The sequence below is a fragment of the Crocodylus siamensis genome, chromosome 5 (assembly GCF_052110815.1).
Source record: "Crocodylus siamensis isolate JL-2025a chromosome 5, ASM5211081v1, whole genome shotgun sequence".
In the NCBI taxonomy this organism is placed as follows: Eukaryota; Metazoa; Chordata; order Crocodylia; family Crocodylidae; genus Crocodylus; species Crocodylus siamensis.
The window spans coordinates 122846339-122869000 of NC_143399.1; the positions used below are offsets into that span (position 1 = coordinate 122846339).

Below are 22662 nucleotides of genomic sequence, written 5' to 3' on the forward strand. Positions count from 1 at the left end.
CACGGCTTTAAATGTTTTTTATACATACCTCTAGGTAGCAGGTGGCTGGTGAATGCTGCGATGCTGAGGCAGATGGAGGGTCCCACAGGAGCACGGGTGGCTCCCCAGCATAATCAGCAGCAGACCCAGAAGTACCATAACCAGCACTTCTGGTTCACTTCTGGGTCCTCCTGTGAGTTTGCAGACCCCCTCACACCCCCACCCAGCTCAGCAGCTGATGTCTCCTGGGTCTGGGGGGGCACCCAGAGTCCCCCCATGGCCGATTGCCAAACCAGGGGAGTGCAGGGGAGCCTCCCTGCACACTCTCCAGTGAACCTGGAAGTGGACTGGAAGTATTTCCAGTCCACTTCCGGATTGCTGACAAGCACGGGGTGTGAAGCCCCGCACTTCTGTGAGATGCTCCATCTGCCCAAGCATTGCAGCGTTCACAAGCCACACTGGTACCTAGAGGTATGTAGAAAAAACTTTAAAGCTGTGTCTATGTCCAAATTGCTGGTTCTCCAAATCAGCATCGAATCTTCAGATTCAGATTTGGGCAAAACAAATCAGAGACAGTGATCCAAAGCAATGAATTGAATCGCTGTCCCTGATTCGGACCGAATCCAAATCAAATAGGGCCCACTTTGTACAACCCTAGTTACTCACGCTTTAATTCTTTCAACTGTTCTCTCAAAATAAAGTTAACCAAAAGGCTAGCCCCCTACACATTTCTAGAGATGGTGGAAATGCTGAACTTCCATTTCACAGGAATGTTTACATTTTGAAATTTGTTTTTCATCCTGAATGGGAAGCATAATGAATATTTTCAAAATTTGGTATAAAATAGAATTTCCAAAATATTTCAATGTTGGAAAACTTTAGGAACCTGATATTTCCTCTTAGTAGCTTTCAGATTTGTTTTGAATTTTGTTTTATCTTGGCTTTTTTGCTTTCTGTTGTTTTTATTTTATTTCATACATACTAGTAGTAGTTGTAAATAAATTTGGTTTTATTGAAGCAGTTTTTTACAATAAAAAATTGCTTCAACAAAATATTTCTGACCCACCGTCATTGTTATCTCAACAAATCAGTCAATTACATTGAAATCCAAAGAGGAAATGATTTTTGGAGAACATTTATATTTTAAGAGGAAAAAATAAATAAGCTGCTTTTTCAAATTTATTAAAAGATAAAGCTTATGTGCTATAAAAACTCCACCAGCCCTCCAGTTAATTGGTAACATCCCACTAGAGATTATTAATTGATGTTTTAGAGCTAATTGGATTAGAAAAGAGGAGAGCAGCTGGGAGTTCAGTAAAGAGACTCTGAAGATTGGGTCTTGTGCCTGGTTTTGCTAACTGTCCCTAATCTACCATATGAAGGAGCTGCAGGACGCGCTTTGAAGATCATGATCAAATCTCCTTCTTTAAGTCTCAGGTTTCAGTTTTGATAATTTAATCATGAGGAGCATAAATAATGAGGCCCATATTTCCAAACCTAAATTTAGATATGTAAATCAGGGCCGTCTGCATGTGCAAGTAAAGGTGCAATGGGATCTAACGCATGATCCACACAATCAGATCTCCTGCCATGCCACACATGCATGGCAGAAGGCACACCTGTGGGATCCTGCATTAGATCCCATCATGTCCTATCCCCAGTGCAGAGGAAGCCTAATCCCAAGCTCCCCCTGCACTGGCAAGATGCCAGCTCCTGTAGCTGGGAGCCCCCTTGCCTGAGAGGTTTCCAGCCTTGGAGTTGCCCAGTGTACCCCCAGGGCTAGAAGACACAGCTATTATGATCTCCCAGCCCTGGAGGTGTGTGAAAGCCCTGAAGCTGGGAGATTGTGGCAGCCATGATCTCCCAGCCTCAGGAATTTCACCCACCCCCGAGGCTGGGAGAATGTGGCAGCTGCATCTTCCAGCCCCAGGGGCTCCTTGCGCCCCCAGGACTGGGGAATCACAGCAGCACCCTATGGCTGCCAGGACCCAGTTGGGTCCTGGCACTGGGAGGCTCACTGTGGGAACCCAGCATCCACAGCTGCTGACTCTGAGCCCTGGCAGCTGTGGAGAGCTCAACTGCGAGACTCACAGCCCTGCCTGAGCATGGTACAAGCCTGTGGCAGGGAGTCCTGTCAGCTGACGGGGCTCCTAGCCTCAAGGGAGACCCTGCTACTTGTGCAAATTGCTGGGATGCCAACCAGCTGTAAAGGTAGTACATATTTTTGAGGTCTAACTTTATGGAGCTTTTTATGGCATGATAGCTACTTTACATGTTTAGCTGGTCTCAAGGTAATTGCACAGATAACTACAGGTGCAATACTTGTAACATGTAGAGGGGACATCAGCATCAAACATGTGGCCCACAGGCTGCATCTGCACGGGAGAACCATTCCATTCCAAGAGGCCTACTGGTAGTCCAGTGGGCTACCAAAAGTAGGGGTGGGGTGGCCTGCAGCAGAATTTGGGGTCCTTGGATCCTGATTGGCTTGCCCATCAATGGCAGGCCCCAGGAACTGTATCACCCAAATGCAGATCCACCACAGCTCCTGCTAGCCTTGCAGTTTGACACCCCTCACTTAAATGATACAATGATAGCATTAGAAGGAACCCCAAGGGTCATCTAGACCAGTAATTCCCAACCAGGGTGTCATGGCACCCTGGGGTGCCTTGAGATCTTTTCAAGGGTGTTGTGTAATGTTAGCACTACCAGGTGTGCAAACATGGTTTACAGGATAAACCCAGAGATTTCAAACAGGATTTTATAGCATTTAAAAGCTTTCTGATGTGTTGTGGTCGTTCTGAGCTCCTTGCAACAGAAGAATTGTTCTGTTTTTTTCTGCAGTAAAAAAGCAAGTACAAACTGAGAACTGGCAGTTTCTGAAGGGATGCCTCGAGTCTAATGAGGAGTGTCTTGAGTCTGAAAAGCTTGAGAACCATTGATCTAGACAAACTCCCTGAAGGATAAGCTATTCCTAATCAAGCCCAGACAGATGTCTGTCCACCTCTTTTTTTTCTGAAAACCTCCAGCAAACAAGATGCTACAGCATTTTTAGGCAGTTTTGTTCCATTGCCCTATAGTTCCTACAGTTAGGAAGAAGGCTTTTCTGAGATTAAATTTGGTTAATTTCAGTTTAAACATGTCACTGCGTGTCCTGGCTTTTGTGTCAAGCAGCCGTTCAAATATATTAGGAAACTGTTCTCATGTCCCCTCCTTAATCTCCTTTTCTCTCAACTAAGCACACCTAGTCCTCTCAACCTGTTCTCAAATGGCTTGCATGCCATTTCATCCTTTTTGTTGCTTGCCCCTGGATCCTCTCCATTGTCTCCAGATTCATTTTAAAACATGGTGCCCAGCACTGGACGTGGTACTCCAGCTGACGCCTGGCCAGCACTGAGTAGAGTGGTGCTATCACCTCCTATGTTTCACATACAGGGTTTCCAGGATCTGATCCAGAGGGGATGTGACGGTGCAGTCACACCACACTTTGGCTGTGTCATACCCTGCTTCACCACAGGGTCTGGCCAGAGCCCCTGTTTTCACACAGCTGCAAAGCCTAGTGGGTGAGGGCTGCCACTGCCACTCATCCTTTCCTTTCTGCTGCTGCTGAATTCAGTGGGGATGAGGAAGGAGAGGAAAAGTGAACAGCAGCAGTGTTCATCCCCTGGGCTCCAGAGCCACACAAAAGTAAAGGCACTGGCCAGACCCCATCCAAATTACCTGGTGAGCTCAGAGTTCGTCTGAAGCTCTGGTAGGAGCCTGCATTCCCATTCTGGTAGGAGCCAGGCAGGAAGCTCCCAGCGCATGTACAGCACAGCCGAAGCGGGGGGACTTGCTTTATTGCCCTATTCCTGAATCTGCTGCTGAATATTTTTGTGAATTGCATTTATTTTTTCTGCAGTGACATCACATTGATGACTCATGCTGAGTTTGTAATCCCCCATAATGACCCTAGATCTTTCTCAGAAAAGCTACAGCCTAGCTCAGTGATTCTCAACCTTTTTGGACTCAAGGCAACTCTCCCTGGACCCAAGGCACTCCTCCATAACTTTTGTGAGTTCAGGGGCACTCAATTCTTAAAAATTAATTTAGAAATTACAGTGCTTACCTCCCTACACAGAGGGTGGGCAGTGGGGGTGGGAGGTTGTCCAGGTAGATTTTCAGACCTGAGCCTGGTTTATCTGCTTATCTCCTTGCACCTCATACTATCCTACCTGGTGGTACCTCTGAGTACCCTGCCACCTTGGTTGAGAATCACTGGCTTAGCTAGTTATCTCTTATTCTGTACATGTGTATTTTTTTTTTCTTCCTTGTGTATAGCATCCTACATATGTTAAAATTTGTCCTGTTTTCTACAACCCAGTTTTCTACTTTGTCAAGATCTTGTTGAATTCTATTCCTGTCCTCCAAAAGTGTTCACAAGCTCTTCTATGTTTATCATCTGCACACTTGATCAATAAACTCTCTCTTCCTGTATCCATATCATTAATAGAAATGTTAAACAACACAGGGAGGACTTCTTAACTTCTACATCTATGAAGGAGCCTGATTTTTTTTTTTTAGAGATGTTGAGCATCGACAGTCCAGCTGAGTTAAAAAAATCCAAATCTCTGAAAAATAAACCTGTTTAATTAGTTGTCTAAGTATGGTTCAGATCTACAGTTAGGCATCCAGATGTGAAAATGTTTAGAAATTCTCTGGCTTAGATCATATCCTCCCACACACAAGCAGTCAGGAGGACAAATGGAGGTGGTAAAAATCTTCAGGAAATCGACTGTGTTATGTGGTGGGAAGGGGCCAGCATATGTAACTATTGAGCAGATGTTACATGTGCTATGGTGTTGCTTATATATCTTTGATTTTAATGCCTCTACACCAGTCACTGGATGCGCCTACATGAGATGCTAATTGCGCTACTGCCTAATACTGCACAGTAGTGTACAGGGCAAAACTGAGGCTAATAGGGTAGTGCACAGTAGTGTCACTCTGCAGTTAGCATCACTGAAAAGCCATGTGCACCATTTACTGCACATTGATTTAGTATTTGGTTATGCAAGTACTAAACTTAATGTGCAATAACTACAGTAGATTAATGAACATGTAGGTGCACCCACTAAGACGTAATATCCACTATGAGAATATTTGGATATGAGAAGCAACACAACAACAACAATCTGGGCATATCACTGAATTCTTCCATATTTTGCAGAGGGAGAGGCTGCAAAGAGTGGTTCAGCCACCTGTCTGTCCCGTCACAGTTCCCTTAAATCCCCAGACCCTAAACACCAAATTCACATGGAAAGGTTTTGACAGAGAAGAGAAGGGTTGGTGCCGGGACAGACATTACACATAAACCAGTTTAAGTGAATGGAATCCAGTTTAAACCTGTAACAGAAAAGAAGTTCAGTGCACATAAACCAGTTTCAAAACAGCCCAAAACAGTTTAAGATAGACCTGGATGAATGTAGTATCAGACTTAACTGATTTAGTTAACATCGGTTTGCTTCAGTCTACATAGGTCAGAGAAACCTGTGAAGATTGAATTGATTCAGCCTCTGGCTTTTTGACCATCTGTACTTAACTTTGAGGTTCAGGTTCACTCCCATCACTATTCTTTTTTGTTTTGTTTTGTTTTACCAAGTTGGCCTGTTGTTAATTCCCCTGCTGAGGTATAATATAGTTTTTGTTTGGAACACAATTTTAGCTCAAAACACAGTTTCCAAAATGTGTGATCTCTCTTGCTCTCTCTGACATAAAAGTGTAAAGTTTTCAGCACAGAGATTTGTTTTATAGAGTTAAAGAAAGCTGAAAAAAATGTCATGTGTACCAGGGAACATTGCCCTCCTGCTGCTCTGTCCTTCAGCTTAAAATTGACTTCCAAAGGGCATTCCTTTTATAATGTCTGTGGTAAGAAATTACTGTTGAATTCCCTTTTAGAGATGTTTTCCTTTGGTAGTAAAGTCACTGTGTCATCCTGTTTTGAAATGTTGGTAACACCCCCTTTTAGAGTGGATTTGAAAATAAGTGATCTTGAACTCATTGGATTTTGATTTGATGGTCTAACCAAAGTCAAAATAAGGCCTGAAATTAGCAATGAGAATGTAAAACCTATTTATGTAATAGCAGAGGAGGTTCTGGATTGTAAATACAATAATTTGTTCACATTATACATTTCATATGGAAGATGTTTTTTACTCACTTTCTAATACATACATCATGACATGAAAATATAGCCTGAAGTCTTTGCCCTAAGCCTGCCTCTGCACCTCTGAAGTTAATGGCTATCTGTCTGCTGACATCAGTGGGAACTGGAAGCGGTTCTGTGTTTGCTGAAATTGAATATTCATGATCCAGCTTCACTTGCAAGTCTGGAGAAGTCCAAGGAGATTTTTATGAGCAAATATTTTGGTCCTGGAGCTGCTGTTATATTGACAAATAGGATTTTTTATTTTTCTAATTTCATAGCCCATGCCTCTGCAGTTTTGCAAATTAGAAAGGATAGAGCAGTAAAGAAGTTGGGTCTTCAAATTACTTATTTGTACAGTTAGGCTAGAAATACTGGCTGAGATGATCAAAGCTGCCTAGGGGACCTGAACAGCCAGTTCCCATTACAATCAAGTACCCAATTCCCATTAAACTGAATTAGAGTTGCATGTCTGAGGCCAAGTCCCTTAGGGAACTTCAGAAATCTCAGCCATCATGCTTAATGTAGTAAATACTTTGGCAGACACAGAGAAATTTTCAAACAATGAGATGAGCCAGGGTGAGACAGATTGCCACATTTCGAGTCAGGAAAGAATTGTGGTCAGATTGGTATGGACTGTGGGGGGAGTTTCCCTTCTTCTGAAGTGGGGGGACATGGCCCTCTACCCAGGATCTCTTGTGTGTATATTGACAACATTGACAACATTTCATAGAAGCAGGAGGATGGCTGCCTTGGTTCCACTGCTTTACCTGTGGCCAGCTTGGGTGGTAGGTCTGGGTTGTGCCAGGGTTGATGGTAATCTCATGTATAGTCCAGACTGTGTATTGTATAGGATGGTTTGGATAGAGATGATCCTGCCTCAGGCAATGGGTTGGACTAGATGACCTCTGGAGGTCCCTTCCAGCCTTGCTTCTGTATGATTCTCTAGTTTAGGTGCTCACCGCACACATGTGTCCTCACTTTGTAAAGGTTCCCCCACAGAGGACAAGCGGTTCAGTTGAGCTTAATTTGATTTCAGCAGTTTTGTAACTCACAAAACAGCCCATTGTTTGACTGGTTGCGTGGTAGAATTATCACTATTCCAACTTGCATGCTGTGATATGTTTGTACCACAGCTTCATGGAGCCCAGTGTGGCCATTCCAATCATCTTTCTCAAGTACAATAGAGACTGAGGTGAGAACAGGCTGTAGAGCTGTGCCCTAAAGTGGCCTCAGCACTGAGTGTGTTTCTGGGTTTGAAACATGCGAGTGGTTCCTTAAATTTCCCAAAATAGTAGAGGCTACTTTACCATAGTAAGCTACTTACAAGACTAAAACACTGATTGCCAAAAAGGCGGTGTACACCCAGTGGAACGGGGCTGCTGTCTCCAAAGAGAAGTATATCTCTTCTGCTCGGGGCTGTAGGGGGGCTGTCAGGTAAGCTAAGGTGGACATAGAGCTACGACTTGTGTCCAAAATCAAAGATAACAAAAAGTCCTTTTTCAAATATATAGGGAGGATGAAGAAAGCACTGGGAAATGTGGGGCCCCTGCAAGATCCTCTGGGCAGTCTGGTGGTTGCGCCAGAGGAGAAAGCAGACCTCTTTAACCAATTCTTCACCTCCGTTTTCCTGGGCAGAGACCGGGACTTTCCTACAGTGATGCAAGACGGACTCGAGGGGAATGCCTCCAGACCTCAGGTTGGGGAGGACCAGGTTAGAGAGCTTCTGGAGGGGCTGGACGTGTTCAAATCAGTGTGTCCAGATGCTCTCCACCCCAGCGTGTTGAGGGAGCTAGCAGGGGTTATTGCAGGGCCTTTGGCATGGCTTTATAAACGCTCGTGGTGCTCGGGCCAGGTGCCAGATGATTGGAAGATAGCCAACGTGGTCCCCAACTTTAAAAAAGGGCAGAGAGAGGACCTGGGCAACTATAGGCCTATCAGTCTTACCTCAATTCTAGGGAAACTCTTTGAGAAGATCATCCTGGAGCACATCTGCGATGGGCTGGCCTTAGAGATGATGCTTAAGGGCAACCAGCACGGTTTCATTAGAGGCAGGTCATGTCAGACCAACCTGATTGCCTTTTATGATCAGGTCACAAAAGCATTGGATGCAGGCGTTGCCATGGATGTAGTCTTTCTGGACTTCAGCAAGGCCTTTGACACCGTCTCCCACCTCATCCTCATTAAAAAATTGGGTGACTGTGGCATTGATGCCTACACAGTCAGATGGATTGCAGATTGGCTGAAGGGTCGTACTCAGAGGGTGGTGGTGGATGGGTCATATTTGACCTGGGAGGAAGTGGGCAGTGGAGTCCCCCAGGGCTCGGTCCTTGGGCCCATGCTGTTCAATTTCTTTATCAGCGATTTGGACGACGGGGTGAAAAGCAGCCTGTTTAAATTCACTGATGATACCAAAATCTGGGGTGAGGTGAGCACGCTAGTAGGGAGGGAAAGACTGCAGCAAGATTTGGATAGGTTACAGGGGTGGGCTAGCAAAAACAGGATGCACTTCAATACTGACAAGTGCAGGGTGCTGCACTTGGGCAGTAGTAACCAGCAGCACACTTATAAGATGGGAAACTCCCTTCTTGAGAGCACAGAAGCAGAAAGGGATCTTGGAGTCATTATTGACTCCAAGATGAACATGGGCCGACAACATGAGGTCACGGTTGGCAGGGCTAACCGGACCTTGTTGTGCATTCACAGGTGCATTTCAAGTAGGGCCAAGGAGGTGATCCTCCCCGTCTATGCAACACTGGTCAGGCCGCAGCTGGAGTACTGTCTCCAGTTCTGTGCGCCCCGCTTCAGGAGGGATGTGGACAACATTGAGACAGTCCAGAGGAGGGCCACTCGCATGATCTGGGGACAACAGGGCAGACCCTACAATGAGAGACTGCAGGACCTGAACCTGTTCAGCCTTCACAAGAGAAGGCTGGCAGGGGACATGGTGACCAGAAGGGTTTGGGAGAGACCTTGTTTCCCCTAGCACACCCTGGCATAACAAGGAATAACGGCCATAAGTTGTTGGAGAGTAGGTTTAGATTAGACATCCGTAAGAACTACTTCACAGTTAGGGCGGCTAGGATCTGGAACCAACTTCCAAGGGAAGTGGTGCTGGCTCCTACCCTGGGGGTCTTTAAGAGGAGGCTTGACACCTACCTAGCTGGGATCATTTGAACCCAGTTTTTTCTCCCGCCCAGGCGGGGGGTCAGACTTGAAGATCTACAAGGTCCCTTCCGACCCTACTTCTTTGATTCTATGACTGCTTTAAAACTACACTTGGCTAGAACATTTGAGACTAGGAAACAGTTTCAGACTTTGACTAGCTTATTCTTTCTATCATTCCTTGCTAACACCTGCTTCCTAGGACAGAAATTAATTCCTGAATTACATAGACCTAGCACCCTAACCTGCCACAGGTAAAGCAAGGGAACCATGGCGGCCAATGTCCGGCTTCTATAAAATGTTGTCAATATAAGCTCAAGAGATCCCAGGTAGAAATCTACACCACCCACTACAGAGGAAGGGAAAACCCCTGACAGTCCCATACCAATCTTACCAGGATGTAAACTTTCTTCTTGACCCAAAATATGGTGATCAGTCTGACCCTGAGCAGAGGGGCAAGATCCTCTAGCCAGGACCCTCTGGCTTTGCTCCTAGCAGGATCATTGGCACATCCTAGTCAAAGTCCCCAGTCTTGGATGTAGCCAGAGGCAACCCAAACAGGGTGTGGGGCCCACAGCAAATCAGCCCATGAGGAGCCCCACCCCCACTCCAATCCCAGACCTGAAGAAGCTGCCACCACCAGCAGTGGCAGTGGAGCAGGGGTAGCAAGCAGCTGGATGTGGAGCTGCCTCTCTGCCCAGCTCCATGATGCTGCTGCTCCACCTAACTCCTCAGGGACCCCCAAAGTGCAGGGCCCAGGGCGTTCACCCCCACTAGGGATGGCCCTGGATGTAGCTAGCACCCAATGCCTCTGGGAAGGCTTAAAAACACCCTGACACATATAGCAGAAAAAAGGGGAGGGGAGGCAGGGGCAACCAACTAAGCCCAGAAGCATAGGAAATACCTATGTTAGAAAATAGGCAAACCTATGCCTAGATGATCCCCAACCAGTGGCTATCCAACCTCTTCTTGAATGTGTCCTGTGATGGAGAGTCCACAACTTCCCTAGATAATCTATTCCACTGCCTCACTGTTCTAACAGTGAAGTTTATCCAGATATCCAACCTAAACGTGCTTTGCTGCAACTTCAAGCCATTGTTCCATGTCCTCTCTGTAGCAAAAGAGAATAGGAACTTTCCCTCCTCCTTTATGACAGCCCTATCCAGTAGGACATATTCCTAAACTAGAGTCCATCAGCATAGAGCAAACTAGAGTGCAGCTTTAAGGTTAGAATATGCTTTCCATGCTCCCATGCTGTACAGCCCAGGTCTGGAATGACTGAAAAATCCACTAGGCATATACCTGCATGTTTAGACACAAATACCTTTTAAAATCTGACCCTAAGTGAAATACAGTTTTATCTTGAATAAAAATGTAGTGTAAGATGTAACTTCCAAAGTAAATTTCAACATGGGCAGATGCTGATCAAACCATTTTGCCTTAAAACCCATTTTAAAATTATACCAGGAAGCATATTCAACAAAAAACAGCTCCCAGCCCAGTGCTGAAAGGACCTAAAAAGATAGAGCTGGTTATAATCTGTTTTGCTTTAAGATATGTTTGATCATCTTTTTTTTTAAGCCTAATGTGTGCTCTGTGACTGATAAGGGATGTTAGATGTTGTCATCTTTACTGATTTATTGTGTGAATGTTACTTCTTAGAAGAAATATACTGTGGGCCACAGATTCACAAGTCACCTGCCAAATTATGTTCTGAAACCTTTTCCCTTGTGCTCCATTCCCAAGGCATTGTGGGCATGTCTACACAGTGTCCTGGGCTATGTCAAAAGTGCCTGCTGTTGAGAGACCCTGCGAACCTGCTCCAATTTACATGTGCCAAACCCAGAAATGCATTGGTGAAACTACCCTTAGGCCCTGCTCCCCTTCTCCTCCCCCTATCAGCTATTGTGGAGATCTCTTGTCTCTAGCATGCTTGAGAACGGCAGCAGGGGATGCTCTGGAGTGCCTTCACTGCTGTATTTCAATGTGTAAACTGGTGGAAGGATGGTACTAGGGAGTGGGTAACCCTTGTGCAAGCATCTGTTTGCACACACTTATCTAGGCTGTAAAGAACACAGATTGGGAAACTATACCCAAAGACTGCTAAAAAAAATGAGAGAGGACCAGCTGATGGGCTATTGAGCCAGAACCATTTTCACCTTGGTAACTAAAGCGGATCTACTGTAAGTAGGTCAAATGTGCTATTACTTGCTGTAAACTGGCATCTGTTGTACATTATGCTGCTTATAGTTTGACTGGAGGATTCATCTGCAATCTTCCCCCACTTCCTCTTAGGGCTAGAGCCTGAAGCCTGCAGGCAGGAAGAACTCCTAATAATATAAATGAAAATTTACTGGAATATAAGGACTGAAAGATTTAACTCTTCCACTCTTCATTTATTCCTCTCAGTCTCCTGTAGAAAGAATTACCCACAGGCTTGCTGTTTATAGTAGTAATTGTTCTGGGGACGAAAAACACAATTGCTTGAAAAGAAAATGAAGCTAATAAATTTAATGGATTACACTGCCTATAGGTTTCCTGATTTTATGTTGTGACCTTCCTTTGTCATTAACTTCTTCATCCGTAGGTTTTTAGTACAAGCACAAAGGATTTATACATTTGTCTTTGGTAACATACCTCAGACTGGTAAAAGCTGGGAATTTACTCTCTGTCCTCGTCCTTGTGAGACAGCATGATTTCTCCAAGCCATTTTTCTTCCCTTTCATGATTTTTGACACTTTCACAAATCAAAATGGAAAAGAATAGACTGCTGTAGATTGAATGTACAATGCAGCTTTTATCTGCATAGTGGCTTTCATTGGAGCTGTAGCCTGAGAGGTGCTGGAGATAAATCATAGCAGAGGATGAGAAAATATAAAGCCTGCCTATACATACAAGTTCTGTGTTAGCATCTATTCCTGCTGCTAGGAGAATGTGTGTGTTGCTTCCCAACTCTCCTGCTAAGCACATGTCCTGCCTTGTCTCCTTCCATCATCATTAGTCTCCTCTAACACAGAATGATGCCTGTTCCCTCTGTCTTACCAAGGGAATGATTCCTTCTAGCCTCTCTATACATAACAAATAAATAAAAGTATTTTTCTTCGTTGGGGTTGAACTCACAGCACACTCTGGTGCACCCCTATTACATGCTCTGGCCTAATCATTTGTCCTGCTACTCCTCCACCCTCTAGCAGACCCTCCTCTCTTAATAGGCAGCATAAAGCAGTCATGGGTTGGTCTATATTGCGTAGGGACTTCTCTTCTTCTAGGGGCTAGTCTATTACTCCTTTCTGCCACTGGTTTGTTAAAGATATAATAGTAAGAGCATTTGAAAAATTACTCACCACACAGCTAGCACATTGCAATTTTTCTAGCAAGAGGTGGTGCTGTATTGTGCCAGGAGACAATCTTTAGGAAAGTGGCTCAGGCCCTAGGAAATTCTTAAATTTTCTAAGAGTAGGTGCTAGGAATACAAATTCCTTCAAATCTTCTTGTCAATGAGGAAAAAAAGCTGCTGCCCTGAATTATAACACACCCTGTTGAGTCATGTATGGCCTCATGCTGCTGTTCATGCTTAGCCTATGGAGATCTGCTTTTGGAAGAGTCCATGAGACAGGTACAGAAAGCAATGCTGTGAGCAGATATCTGCCATTTCATTGGCTTTGTAAGTACTGTCTATGCTGCAGCTCATGCATAATGTAGGGATCCTTCAAAATCAAAGAAGGTATGCACTTAAAATGTTTCTAGCAGTCTGAAAGTACTTACTGGTTCTACTGTTATTCCCTATATTATGAGCAAAAAATGCCTGCCAAATTAAATAGCAACTTTTCAATACGTGTATTTAAAATAGTATTGCTAATTAGTAGGAGTGTGCAAAATGGGCCATATTCAATTTGCATTCAGCCCGAATCAGGGACAGCGATTCGATTCATTGATTTGGATCATTGTCCCCAATTTGATTTGGCCAAATCTGAATCTGAAGATTTGATGCTGATTCGGACAATCAGTGATTCGGCCATAGACACAGCTTTAAATGTTTTTTCTACATATCTCGAGGCTCATGAATGCTGCAATTCTGGGGCGGATGGAGTGTCCTTCCCCCCCAACATGCTTGGCGGTGGACCTGGAAGTGGACTGGAAGTAGCTTTTTGACCACCAAGCACGTGGGGGACCACCAAGCATGTGGGGGACCGCCCTTACCCCTCCCCCAGCTCAGTGATCAGCCATGGTGGGACCCCAGGTGTCCCCCAGTCACCAGAATGGGGGGCAGGGAGGGGAGTCCCCCATGCACTCCATGGTTGACTCAGAAGTGGACTGGACGTGCTTCTGGTCCATTTCTGGGTCCACCACCAAGCGTGCTGGGGACCCCCCCTCACGTCCCCCACCCCGCCATGCTCCTCTGGGAAGCTCTATCTGCCCCAGCATCTCAGCATTCACAAGCCGCCTGTTACCTTGAGGTATGTGGAAAAAACATTTAAAGCAGTCTCTGTGTCTGAATCATTGAATCTCTCTGAATCGATTTGGAGGGTTCTGATTTGATTCAAAGTCATTAAAGGGTCTCCTGATTCGATTTGGATTTCAGCTGAATCGGGCCAAATCTCTGCTGAATCAAATCTGCAACTGATGCTTCGCACAGCCCTACTAATTAGCAGGTGTTCTAAGTTAGGAATAATATTTGATTCTGCAAATGGGATTTTATTTGTGGGAACCAAAACACTTTAATTTTTTTAATTGTCTTTCAGCGAGTATTTTCTGATCTTCCACTGGCTTTTACCAATGAGTTTGACTGGCCCCAGTTTTCAGGGATCACTGGATTTCTGAACTCCACCATTGGGTAAGTTAATAGAAGGCTGAAGTCAAATTTTAGCATACCTTGAAGACCAAATAAATAAAATACAAAGCAAAGTTAAGAGAGAAGAATCCAGTACTTGCATGGAAAAATATAAACATTGCTGTGCTCTGCCTCTGCTCTTCTTAAACTCATAATAACCCTGAAGTTGTTTTCCTCTCTCTCCCTTATCCTAGATAGATACATTAATACATGTGTTTTAGCCAATCAAGCCTATTTCTCATGCTTTACTGATATTCAGGGTGGATTCCAGAGCTGGTCACATTTTTAATTAAAAAGAAATTATTTTTTAGGAATTTTATTGCTGTTGAAACTAAAAGAAATCACAAGTTTTGGATTTTTGTTTTCTTACTGATTTTTTCCCCCCTGCTGAATGCAATAGAATAAATTAAGTTTTGGGTTTATTTCCAGCATGGTCCTACCTTAAACTTTTTTTTTCCCCTGTTTTCCTTTTCTATTTTCACAATATGAAAGAGACTTGCAAAATCAAGACTACAGTATTTTTAAGAAAAAGCATTCTGAGTTTTGCAATTTTAAGTATAGTTCTGAATGAAATTAATAGGCAGAGTTTGAATAATAAGAATAAACTTGCAGAATAACTATGATTTTTATATGATTCTGGAAATTAAAGCATAGAACAATCCAGAACTTCCATGTTCTTTGAAATCTTATTTACCAAATAACTACATCCTTCATTAACTAAATACTGCATTCTTTAACCAGTGCATCCAGTCTGCTTTCCATCATATGCTATATTGAAGGCTTTAAAAAGTTCACGTATTACCATTAAATCATCCTTGTGGTTAATGCTCAGTTTTATCTCAGGTTTCTATGTAGATCCTTTTTGGTTTCAAGACTTATCATGGTTTTATAACTGCACTGCTCATTGTTTGCCATTCTCCAGCTCAGGCACTTAGCTTATCCAAGTTCTTCATATATAAGTTCAAACACAAAATCAACAGCCCCAGTAGGGATTAAAATGTTTTCAGGGCTGTGGAAATGAGTTTTATTTTCAACTTTCCTTTGGGCAATTCTGCTTCGGAAGGACTTTTATTTGTCTCTATGCTGCAAAGTAAAGGGGAAAACTAATCAAACACAACGTGCCTTCAAATCGGTCAGTCCAGATTTATTACTCTGGGAAATGAACGTCCTGCCAATATTTCTCATTTTTATTTACTGTTCCACAACTCTAATGAAAAGCCAGACTCTTTGCGTGTCAGTGTAATTGCTTTTTGTAAATGTTATCTTAAAGGTTCAATGAGCAACTATCTGAAGAATCAGGAAAACATGGCTAAAAATATGCACCATTTGAAAGGCACTATATATTATATCAGTCTATATACAGCTTTCCATTTATATCATCATGTTTAAAAGAAAACAAATGTTTTAAGTGAACAAAGAGGAAATAGAAACACAAAGGATGCAAGATTTAAATATTGAGTTAATTTCTGACTTTTCAAAACCCTCTTTGACTCTTCCTGAACTTCAGATGATTGAACATAAAGGATATTATACTTCATTTGAAAGCTTTAGTCTCACCTCATTACTATGCTATGCACCTATGGTTATTTCCTGGTCATTTACATTAAAGAGAAAGTTAAATCCTGAAATAGGCAGTGGAATATAAACCCAGAAAATGCAGTTTTACATTTTGGTCACCCATGACTAGTTCCTATGACTTGTTGGCTCTGCTGTAGCCTGTTAATTGTGTTATACGGCCTTTCTGACCACCTTTTAAAACTACTGTTTCCTTCCCAATTGCTGTATTTGCCAAATCTTCCCCCCAATGTCTGTCTGAACCTCTAAACAGACTTCTAATAATAAAGTAGTCATACTTCACTTAGTTTAATTTTGAAATGCATAATTTATTAGAAATTCACTCAATGTAGTGTGAATTATAGTGCAGTGTCTATTTTCCCTTTTCTTGCATTGCTCAGTAGCATACTGAATAAAACATGCTAAATATGGAAAATATAGGTTCAGTCTTTCAAAGGCTACCAAGAGCTGTTCCACTGCTTTTAGTGGAATGACTTACAATAGTATTTCATGTTGTAGAAAATCCTGTGCCCCAAAGTGTAGGGAAAATCAATTAATGTATTTATTTATTAATGCTGAATGTGTCAACTGCTTTCATTAAAGCTAACTAGGTTTTTATGTATGATATGAATTTAGTACCTTTTGTTGTGTTATTTTTTCAGAGGCTGGACAGACTCTTTTTACTTATATTTACGTAGAAGAAACCTCTGCAATCACAGAGACTTCCAGAATATTTCCAAAAATGGTATTTAACTCATTGTTTTTAATAGATGAAAGTTTGATACTTGATGTTGTGCTAATGGACAAGTCTCACAGACACTTTAAGTTGTACATGCTGCATGCATGAAATGTGGAGAAGCAGAGAACAACACTGTTTAACGTGGTGGTTTTTGTTTGCATCAGTCTATCTCAACTCTGAATAAGGGCTTACATAAGCTTGATTTCTTTCATCTATACTATGACTAATGACTTCTGCTTGACTAATAATTGATGCCTTTCACTGTCTAATCCAGAATTCATTTTTCTTTATCTGAATATTGTTTTAATTAAAAAATAATTAGATCTGAATACTAAAGGTTCTATGTATGCTTCCAGAATTGCTAACTTCAGACAATTTTGCAGGATTATAAATTAAAATATTCTTTTTTCTTTTTATGGCCAATTTTTGCTCTAACTAGAGAATAAAACTAAATAATGGCTTTGGCAATACAGAAAACATCTGTATTGTGTAGCCTAGCTGGAGATTGGTAGTTCTCGAAAGGGTTAAAACATTAGTTTTGAACTAAATCTATGAAAGAACAGTCCTATAACACCTTCCTAAACAGAGCTGAATCTTACCGTCAGTTCACAGTTATATGTCCCTCTTAAAGCAGATTGAAGGTATTTGAGTGTCTTGCATTTGTGCTCCAAAAAATAAGCAATCTACTCCTTTTTCCATGTGTGCCACAGGGTAAACACAGGAAGTCGGACACTAGCTAGCTGTCCCCACACAGATGCTGTGAGGAAAGGTTCATGCCCTGTTGTACAGGATATTTTGTAGTAATATTTTAGATGCTCTATGCAACTCTTTATTTACTTAAGGCTCCCATACAGCACAAATCAGGATTGTACACAGTGGGTACATCCACACAAGCCATTACCACACAATGGTGACTGCGTATTTATGTAGTATTTGTATAATCAAGTACTAAATAACTGTACAGTAACCAGTTATTGTGCAGTAGCACTGGCAGGCACCTTTTTAGTAATGCTACTACACAGTAGTGTATTAGCACTGTTTCTGCTCTGACGTGCTACTGCGCAATATTATTTGGCTGCTGCACAGTTAGTGTTTCATGTAGACATGTCTAGTGTGTATACACAGTGGGCACGTTTACACGTGTGCATTTACTGCACAGTACAGGTGCACATTAATACATGCATGCCCATACTGCAAAATAAATATGGTGACTTACACTGACTTGAGCATAAATTCAATACCTGCATCATGCAAGATTCAAATTTGCACCCAGTTAGTTACTGCGCAGTGACATACCTTACTGCACAATAACACTGTGTCTGTGGACTGATTTAGGACTAATTTTAGTCGCAGGTCAGTCCACACACAGCGTTAATGTGCTTTAACACCTACACATGATGCCAGTCTATTCCTGCTTACTGCACAGTAAATTTAAGCTGGCATAAATGCACATGTAGACATGCCCAGTGTGTCCTGTAGTAGCTGTACTGAAGATGACCTGGTAACTCAGGAGAATGGCTTTCACTTCCAGTGCTAAAGGTTTTGGACTCAAATCCCACAGCAGCTCTGACTGGGAAAATGCAAATAGGATCAGATTTAGATGATCATAATGGTTTCTTCTCATTTTAGGGGCTATGAATCTATTTGCTGACTATAATACCATCTTTCTTAGATATCTTTTATATATTTTTTCTTCCTCTGAGGTCCTTTCTTTTTTTGTAATATCCCTCACACTTCCATAAAGTGTCCTGATTAGTTCCTTATCCCTCTTTCTTCCCATTTCACATGCATATTTTTACTCTTACATTGTACATACACTACTTTCATATTGTGTTGTATAAAATGAGGCATGAATGACAGGGGGCATGGTGGCACTGGCAGTGGAGGGAGCACAGCAGCAGTAAGCGGAGAGCTACTGCAGATGCTGCCAGCGTTGTCAGCAGCGGAGGGAGTGGCACATGTCAACCAGGGGTCAGCAACCACCCGCAGATGCCGCCGGCTGCATCAGCAGCAGCCAGCGGTAATTGCTGACCATCCACAGATGCTGCCGGCAGTGTTGGCGGGGGCGGGGGGAGTGGCAAGCAGAAATTGCCCTCACCACGTTGCTGGTGCCTTTTCATAGGGGGTGCACCATGCTCAAGTGCATGTGCACCCCCTCTGCAGGGGGGAAAAAGTGCACCCCCTACACATCACCAGTGAAATGAGGTGAATCTGCCTGAGCAAAATGCTGTCAAGAAAACTGAGAGGAGAATTTAGAAAGAGAAGAATCACAAGTGATAGAAAAGCTCCAGGGTATCTTCTCTCAGTGTCTTCTCTTAATCATTTTGCTGACACAGTACTGTAAAATTTCATTTTTATTGCCTTATTTGGTATAATATTTTCCCCAAATGGGGAAATTTAAATGGGGACTGTCATAATATTAGGCGGAAAAACTGACTACCAAGCCCACACTTTCCCCCATTGGGAGAATTTAACCCTCCTGTCTAGAACAATGGTTTCTAGTACTAGAAATATGAAATGACAGAAGAGACTTTAAGTTTACAATACAGAAATCAGTCCTCTCTATCACAGAGCTAAGACCTGTCGAGTACTGAAAGTCCTTAGTATCTCTAGGAACTATGCAGCACATCACAGGATCAAGCCCATAACACTCAAGCTAGGGTTTGTTTAGTATATAGCTCATAGAAAACCATGTGTTGCCTTTTCTTCATATTGTCATCACGGAGATGAAAACAAATAGAAGGAAGGGCTGCTCAAGGTAAGAGCTTCCAGCTGGGCACAGACTCAATCAATGGGAGATCAATTTTTTGAATTGCCAGCTTTGACAGTTCTCCTTTAAAATTCAGTCTCTGGAGATTGAAAGTGAAGTTGGGAGACGCAAAAAAGAAAAACAGCCATTAAAAACATGTCTGTCAAAATGCTACTGAGAAAATTCTGTAACTGTAAAGTTTCAGGTGCTTAAAAGAGAGTTTATTTTTCTTCACACTGGTAGGGTTATTGGAAACTTTTCAGAGTGTTTTTTTTTCCTATGCTTGTTCTATTATGTAGTATGCTGTATTACCTAATCTTTGCAAGCTGGCAAAATCCTGCATCCTGTGAGTATTGGTAGACTCTAAATGCATCAAGACTCTCATGGTTTCACTGTAAAAAGGGATGAACAAATGTTGAGGCAATTCTATGAAGGACCCCATATCTATGCATTGAGAACTGTTGCATTTTTGTCCACAAAGTAGATCAGTGCAGGAGAGAGATAAACTGTGTGGTCAGTAGCAACTTTTCTAAATGAAACGGCATCCCTTTTGTAAAGTTCAGTATCCCAAAGAACTAAAGACTGGATGTTCCCAGATGCCCAAGCTTGACATTGTATTAATTTCTGTCTGTAGTAGAGTCTGAGATAGCATTAACATGTGTGACACACCTATGAGCAGACTCGTAGTAATGACCATATTTTCTTACAAACAGCACCCCCTCAACATAATACCTACCTTGTTTTTAAAAAGCAGAATAAAGACAGAAGATTTTTCCAGAGCTGGGGCACCATATGGCTCATGTCCTGCATAAATAAAGCTGAATCCCTAGACTGATCTTCATGGGTGAATCTATGATTTTAAAAAGAGCTGAAGAGAATGAGCTAAAGCACTAAAAAAGCTGTGAAATAGAGACCAGGCCAGCTAGCAAACAACAATATTGCCCTAAGTGTGGTTAGCTTGATTAGTAGATCATCAAGACTATTAAAAAGGAGAGACTATCATTAGCACCTGTAGAGTGAAGAACAATGGGTAGGGGGATCTACCCAACTCCAGGAGATGGCCAGCCAATTTCACAGGGCCAGCCACTATTTTTGTGAGCTGATTGCGGTGAGGTGCCCCATGCCTCTGATTGGCTAAGTAGCTTCTGTGGTCCCGCCCTTTGATGCTGATTGGTTGTGAGGGCTGTTCATCATGTGGTCCCACCCCTCACTGCTGATTGTGGGGGCAGAAAGTGCATGATTGCCAGCCCTCTCAGCCAATGAGTGGCAAGGGGCAGGGGTAGTAGCCATCTTGGGCTCCCCTTCTTGTCCCCACCCCTCCCCTTGCTTCCTGGCAGGCTGCTCAGCCGGGTTACAGTGCCATGAGGACTGCTGGCTCCATCTGGGGAGCCAGCATTTTATTTTCAGTCAGTTGTTTTTTTCCTGCAGATTTTGCAGAATTGCCCAATTTCACAACCATGAAGTCAATTGGCCATGAATCATTAAGTCAATTTTCTCCCTCAGCTGCCTGAACCAAGGTCCTTCCAACCCCAGGTAGAAAATCAGTTTCCCAGCTTACTACACACACCCCAATGTTGCAGGGCTGATTTCACAGAATCATAGAAGTAGGGACAGAAGGGACCTTGTAGATCTTCAAGTCCAACCCCCTGCCTAGGCAGGAGAAAAACTGGGCTCAAATGACTCCAGCCAGGTAGGCATCAAGCCTCTTCTTAAAGACCTCCAGGGTAGGAGCCAGCACCACTTCCCTTGGAAGTTGGTTCCAGATCCTAGCCACCCTGACTGTGATGTAGTTGTTACAGATGTCTAATCTAAACCTACACTCCAACAACTTATGGCCGTTATTCCTTGTTATGCCAGGTTGTGCTAGGGGAAACAAGGACTCTCCCAAACCCTTCTGGTCCCCCCCCAATGAGTTTCTAGATGGTCACCAGGTCCCCCCTCAGCCTTCTCTTGTGAAGGCTGAACAGTTTCAGGCCCTGCAGTCTCTCATTGTAGGATCTGCCCTGTTGTCCCCAGATCATGCGGGTGGCCCTCCTCCGGACCCTCTCAATGTTGTCCACATCCCTCCTGAAGTGGGGTGCACAGAACTGGAGACAGTACTCCAGCTGCGGCCTGACCAGTGTCGCATAGAGGGGGAGGATCACCTCCTTGGCCCTACTTGAAATGCACCTGTGAATGCACAACAAGGTCCGGTTAGCCCTGCCAACCGTGACCTCGCATTGTCGGCCCATGTTCATCTTGGAGTCAATAATGACTCCAAGATCCCTTTCTGCTTCCGTGCACTCAAGAAGGGCATTTCCCATCTTATAAGTGTGCTGCTGGTTACTACTGCCCAAGTGCAGCACCCTGTACTTGTCAGTATTGAAGCGCATCCTGTTTTTACTAGCCCACCCCTGTAACCTATCCAAGTCTTGCTGCAGTCTTTCCCTCCCTACTAGCGTGCTCACCTCACCCCAATTTTGGTATCATCAGCAAATTTAAACAGGTTACTTTTCACCCCGTCGTCCAAATCTCTGATAAAGAAATTGAACAGCGTGGGCCCAAGGACCGAGCCCTGGGGGGCTCCGCTGCCTACTTCCTCCCAGGTCGAATATGACCCATCCACCACCACCCTCTGAGTACAACCCTTCAGCCAATCTGCAATCTATCTGACTGTGTAGGCATCAATGCCACAGTCGCCCAATTTTTTAATGAGGATGAGGTGGGAGACGGTGTCAAAGGCCTTGCTGAAGTCCAGAAAGACTACGTCCACGGCAACAGCTGCATCCAATGCTTTTGTGACCTGATCATAAAAGGCAGTCAGGTTGGTCTGACATGACCTGCCCCTAATAAAACTGTGCTGGTTGCCCTTCAGCATCATCCCTGAAGTCAGCCCAGCACAGATGTGCTCCTTGATGATCTTCTCAAAGAGTTTCCCTAGGATTGAGGTAAGGCTGACGGGCCTATAGTTGCCCGGGTCCTCCCATCTCCCTTTTTTAAAGATGGGGACCATCTTGGCTATCTTCCAATCATCTGGCACCTGGCCCGAGCACCACGAGCGTTTATAAAGCCATGCCAAAGGCCCTGCAATAACCCCTGTTAGCTCCCTCAACATGCTGGGGTGGAGAACATCTGGACCCGCTGATTTGAACACGTCCAGCCCCTCCAGAAGCTCTGTAACCTGGTCCTCCCCAACCTAAGGTCTAGAAGCGCTCCCCTTGAGTCCGTCTTGTATCACGGTGGGGAAGTCCCGGTCCCTGCCCAGGAAAACAGAGGTGAAGAATTGGTTAAAGAGGTCTGCTTTCTCCTCTGGCGCAACCACCAGATTGCCCAGTGTATCTTGTAGGGGCCCCACATTTCCTGGTGCCGCCTTCATCCTCCCTATATATTTGAAAAAGGACTTTTTATTATCTTTGATCTTGGATGCTAGTCCTAACTTATGTCCACCTTAGCTTTCCTGACAGCCCCCCTACAAGCCCAAG

General features: G+C 43.6%; 1 protein-coding gene across 1 annotated transcript in view; it reads left to right on the forward strand.

Annotated features, from left to right (window-relative positions):
• AOAH (acyloxyacyl hydrolase) overlaps positions 1-22662 on the forward strand; it is a 156453-nt gene that overhangs the window by 85361 nt on the left and 48430 nt on the right. The window contains exons 13-14 of the mRNA XM_090048689.1: positions 14071-14162; positions 16376-16458. Coding sequence (XP_089904815.1) covers positions 14071-14162; positions 16376-16458 — 175 coding nt within the window. The remainder of the gene's footprint in view (positions 1-14070; positions 14163-16375; positions 16459-22662) is intronic.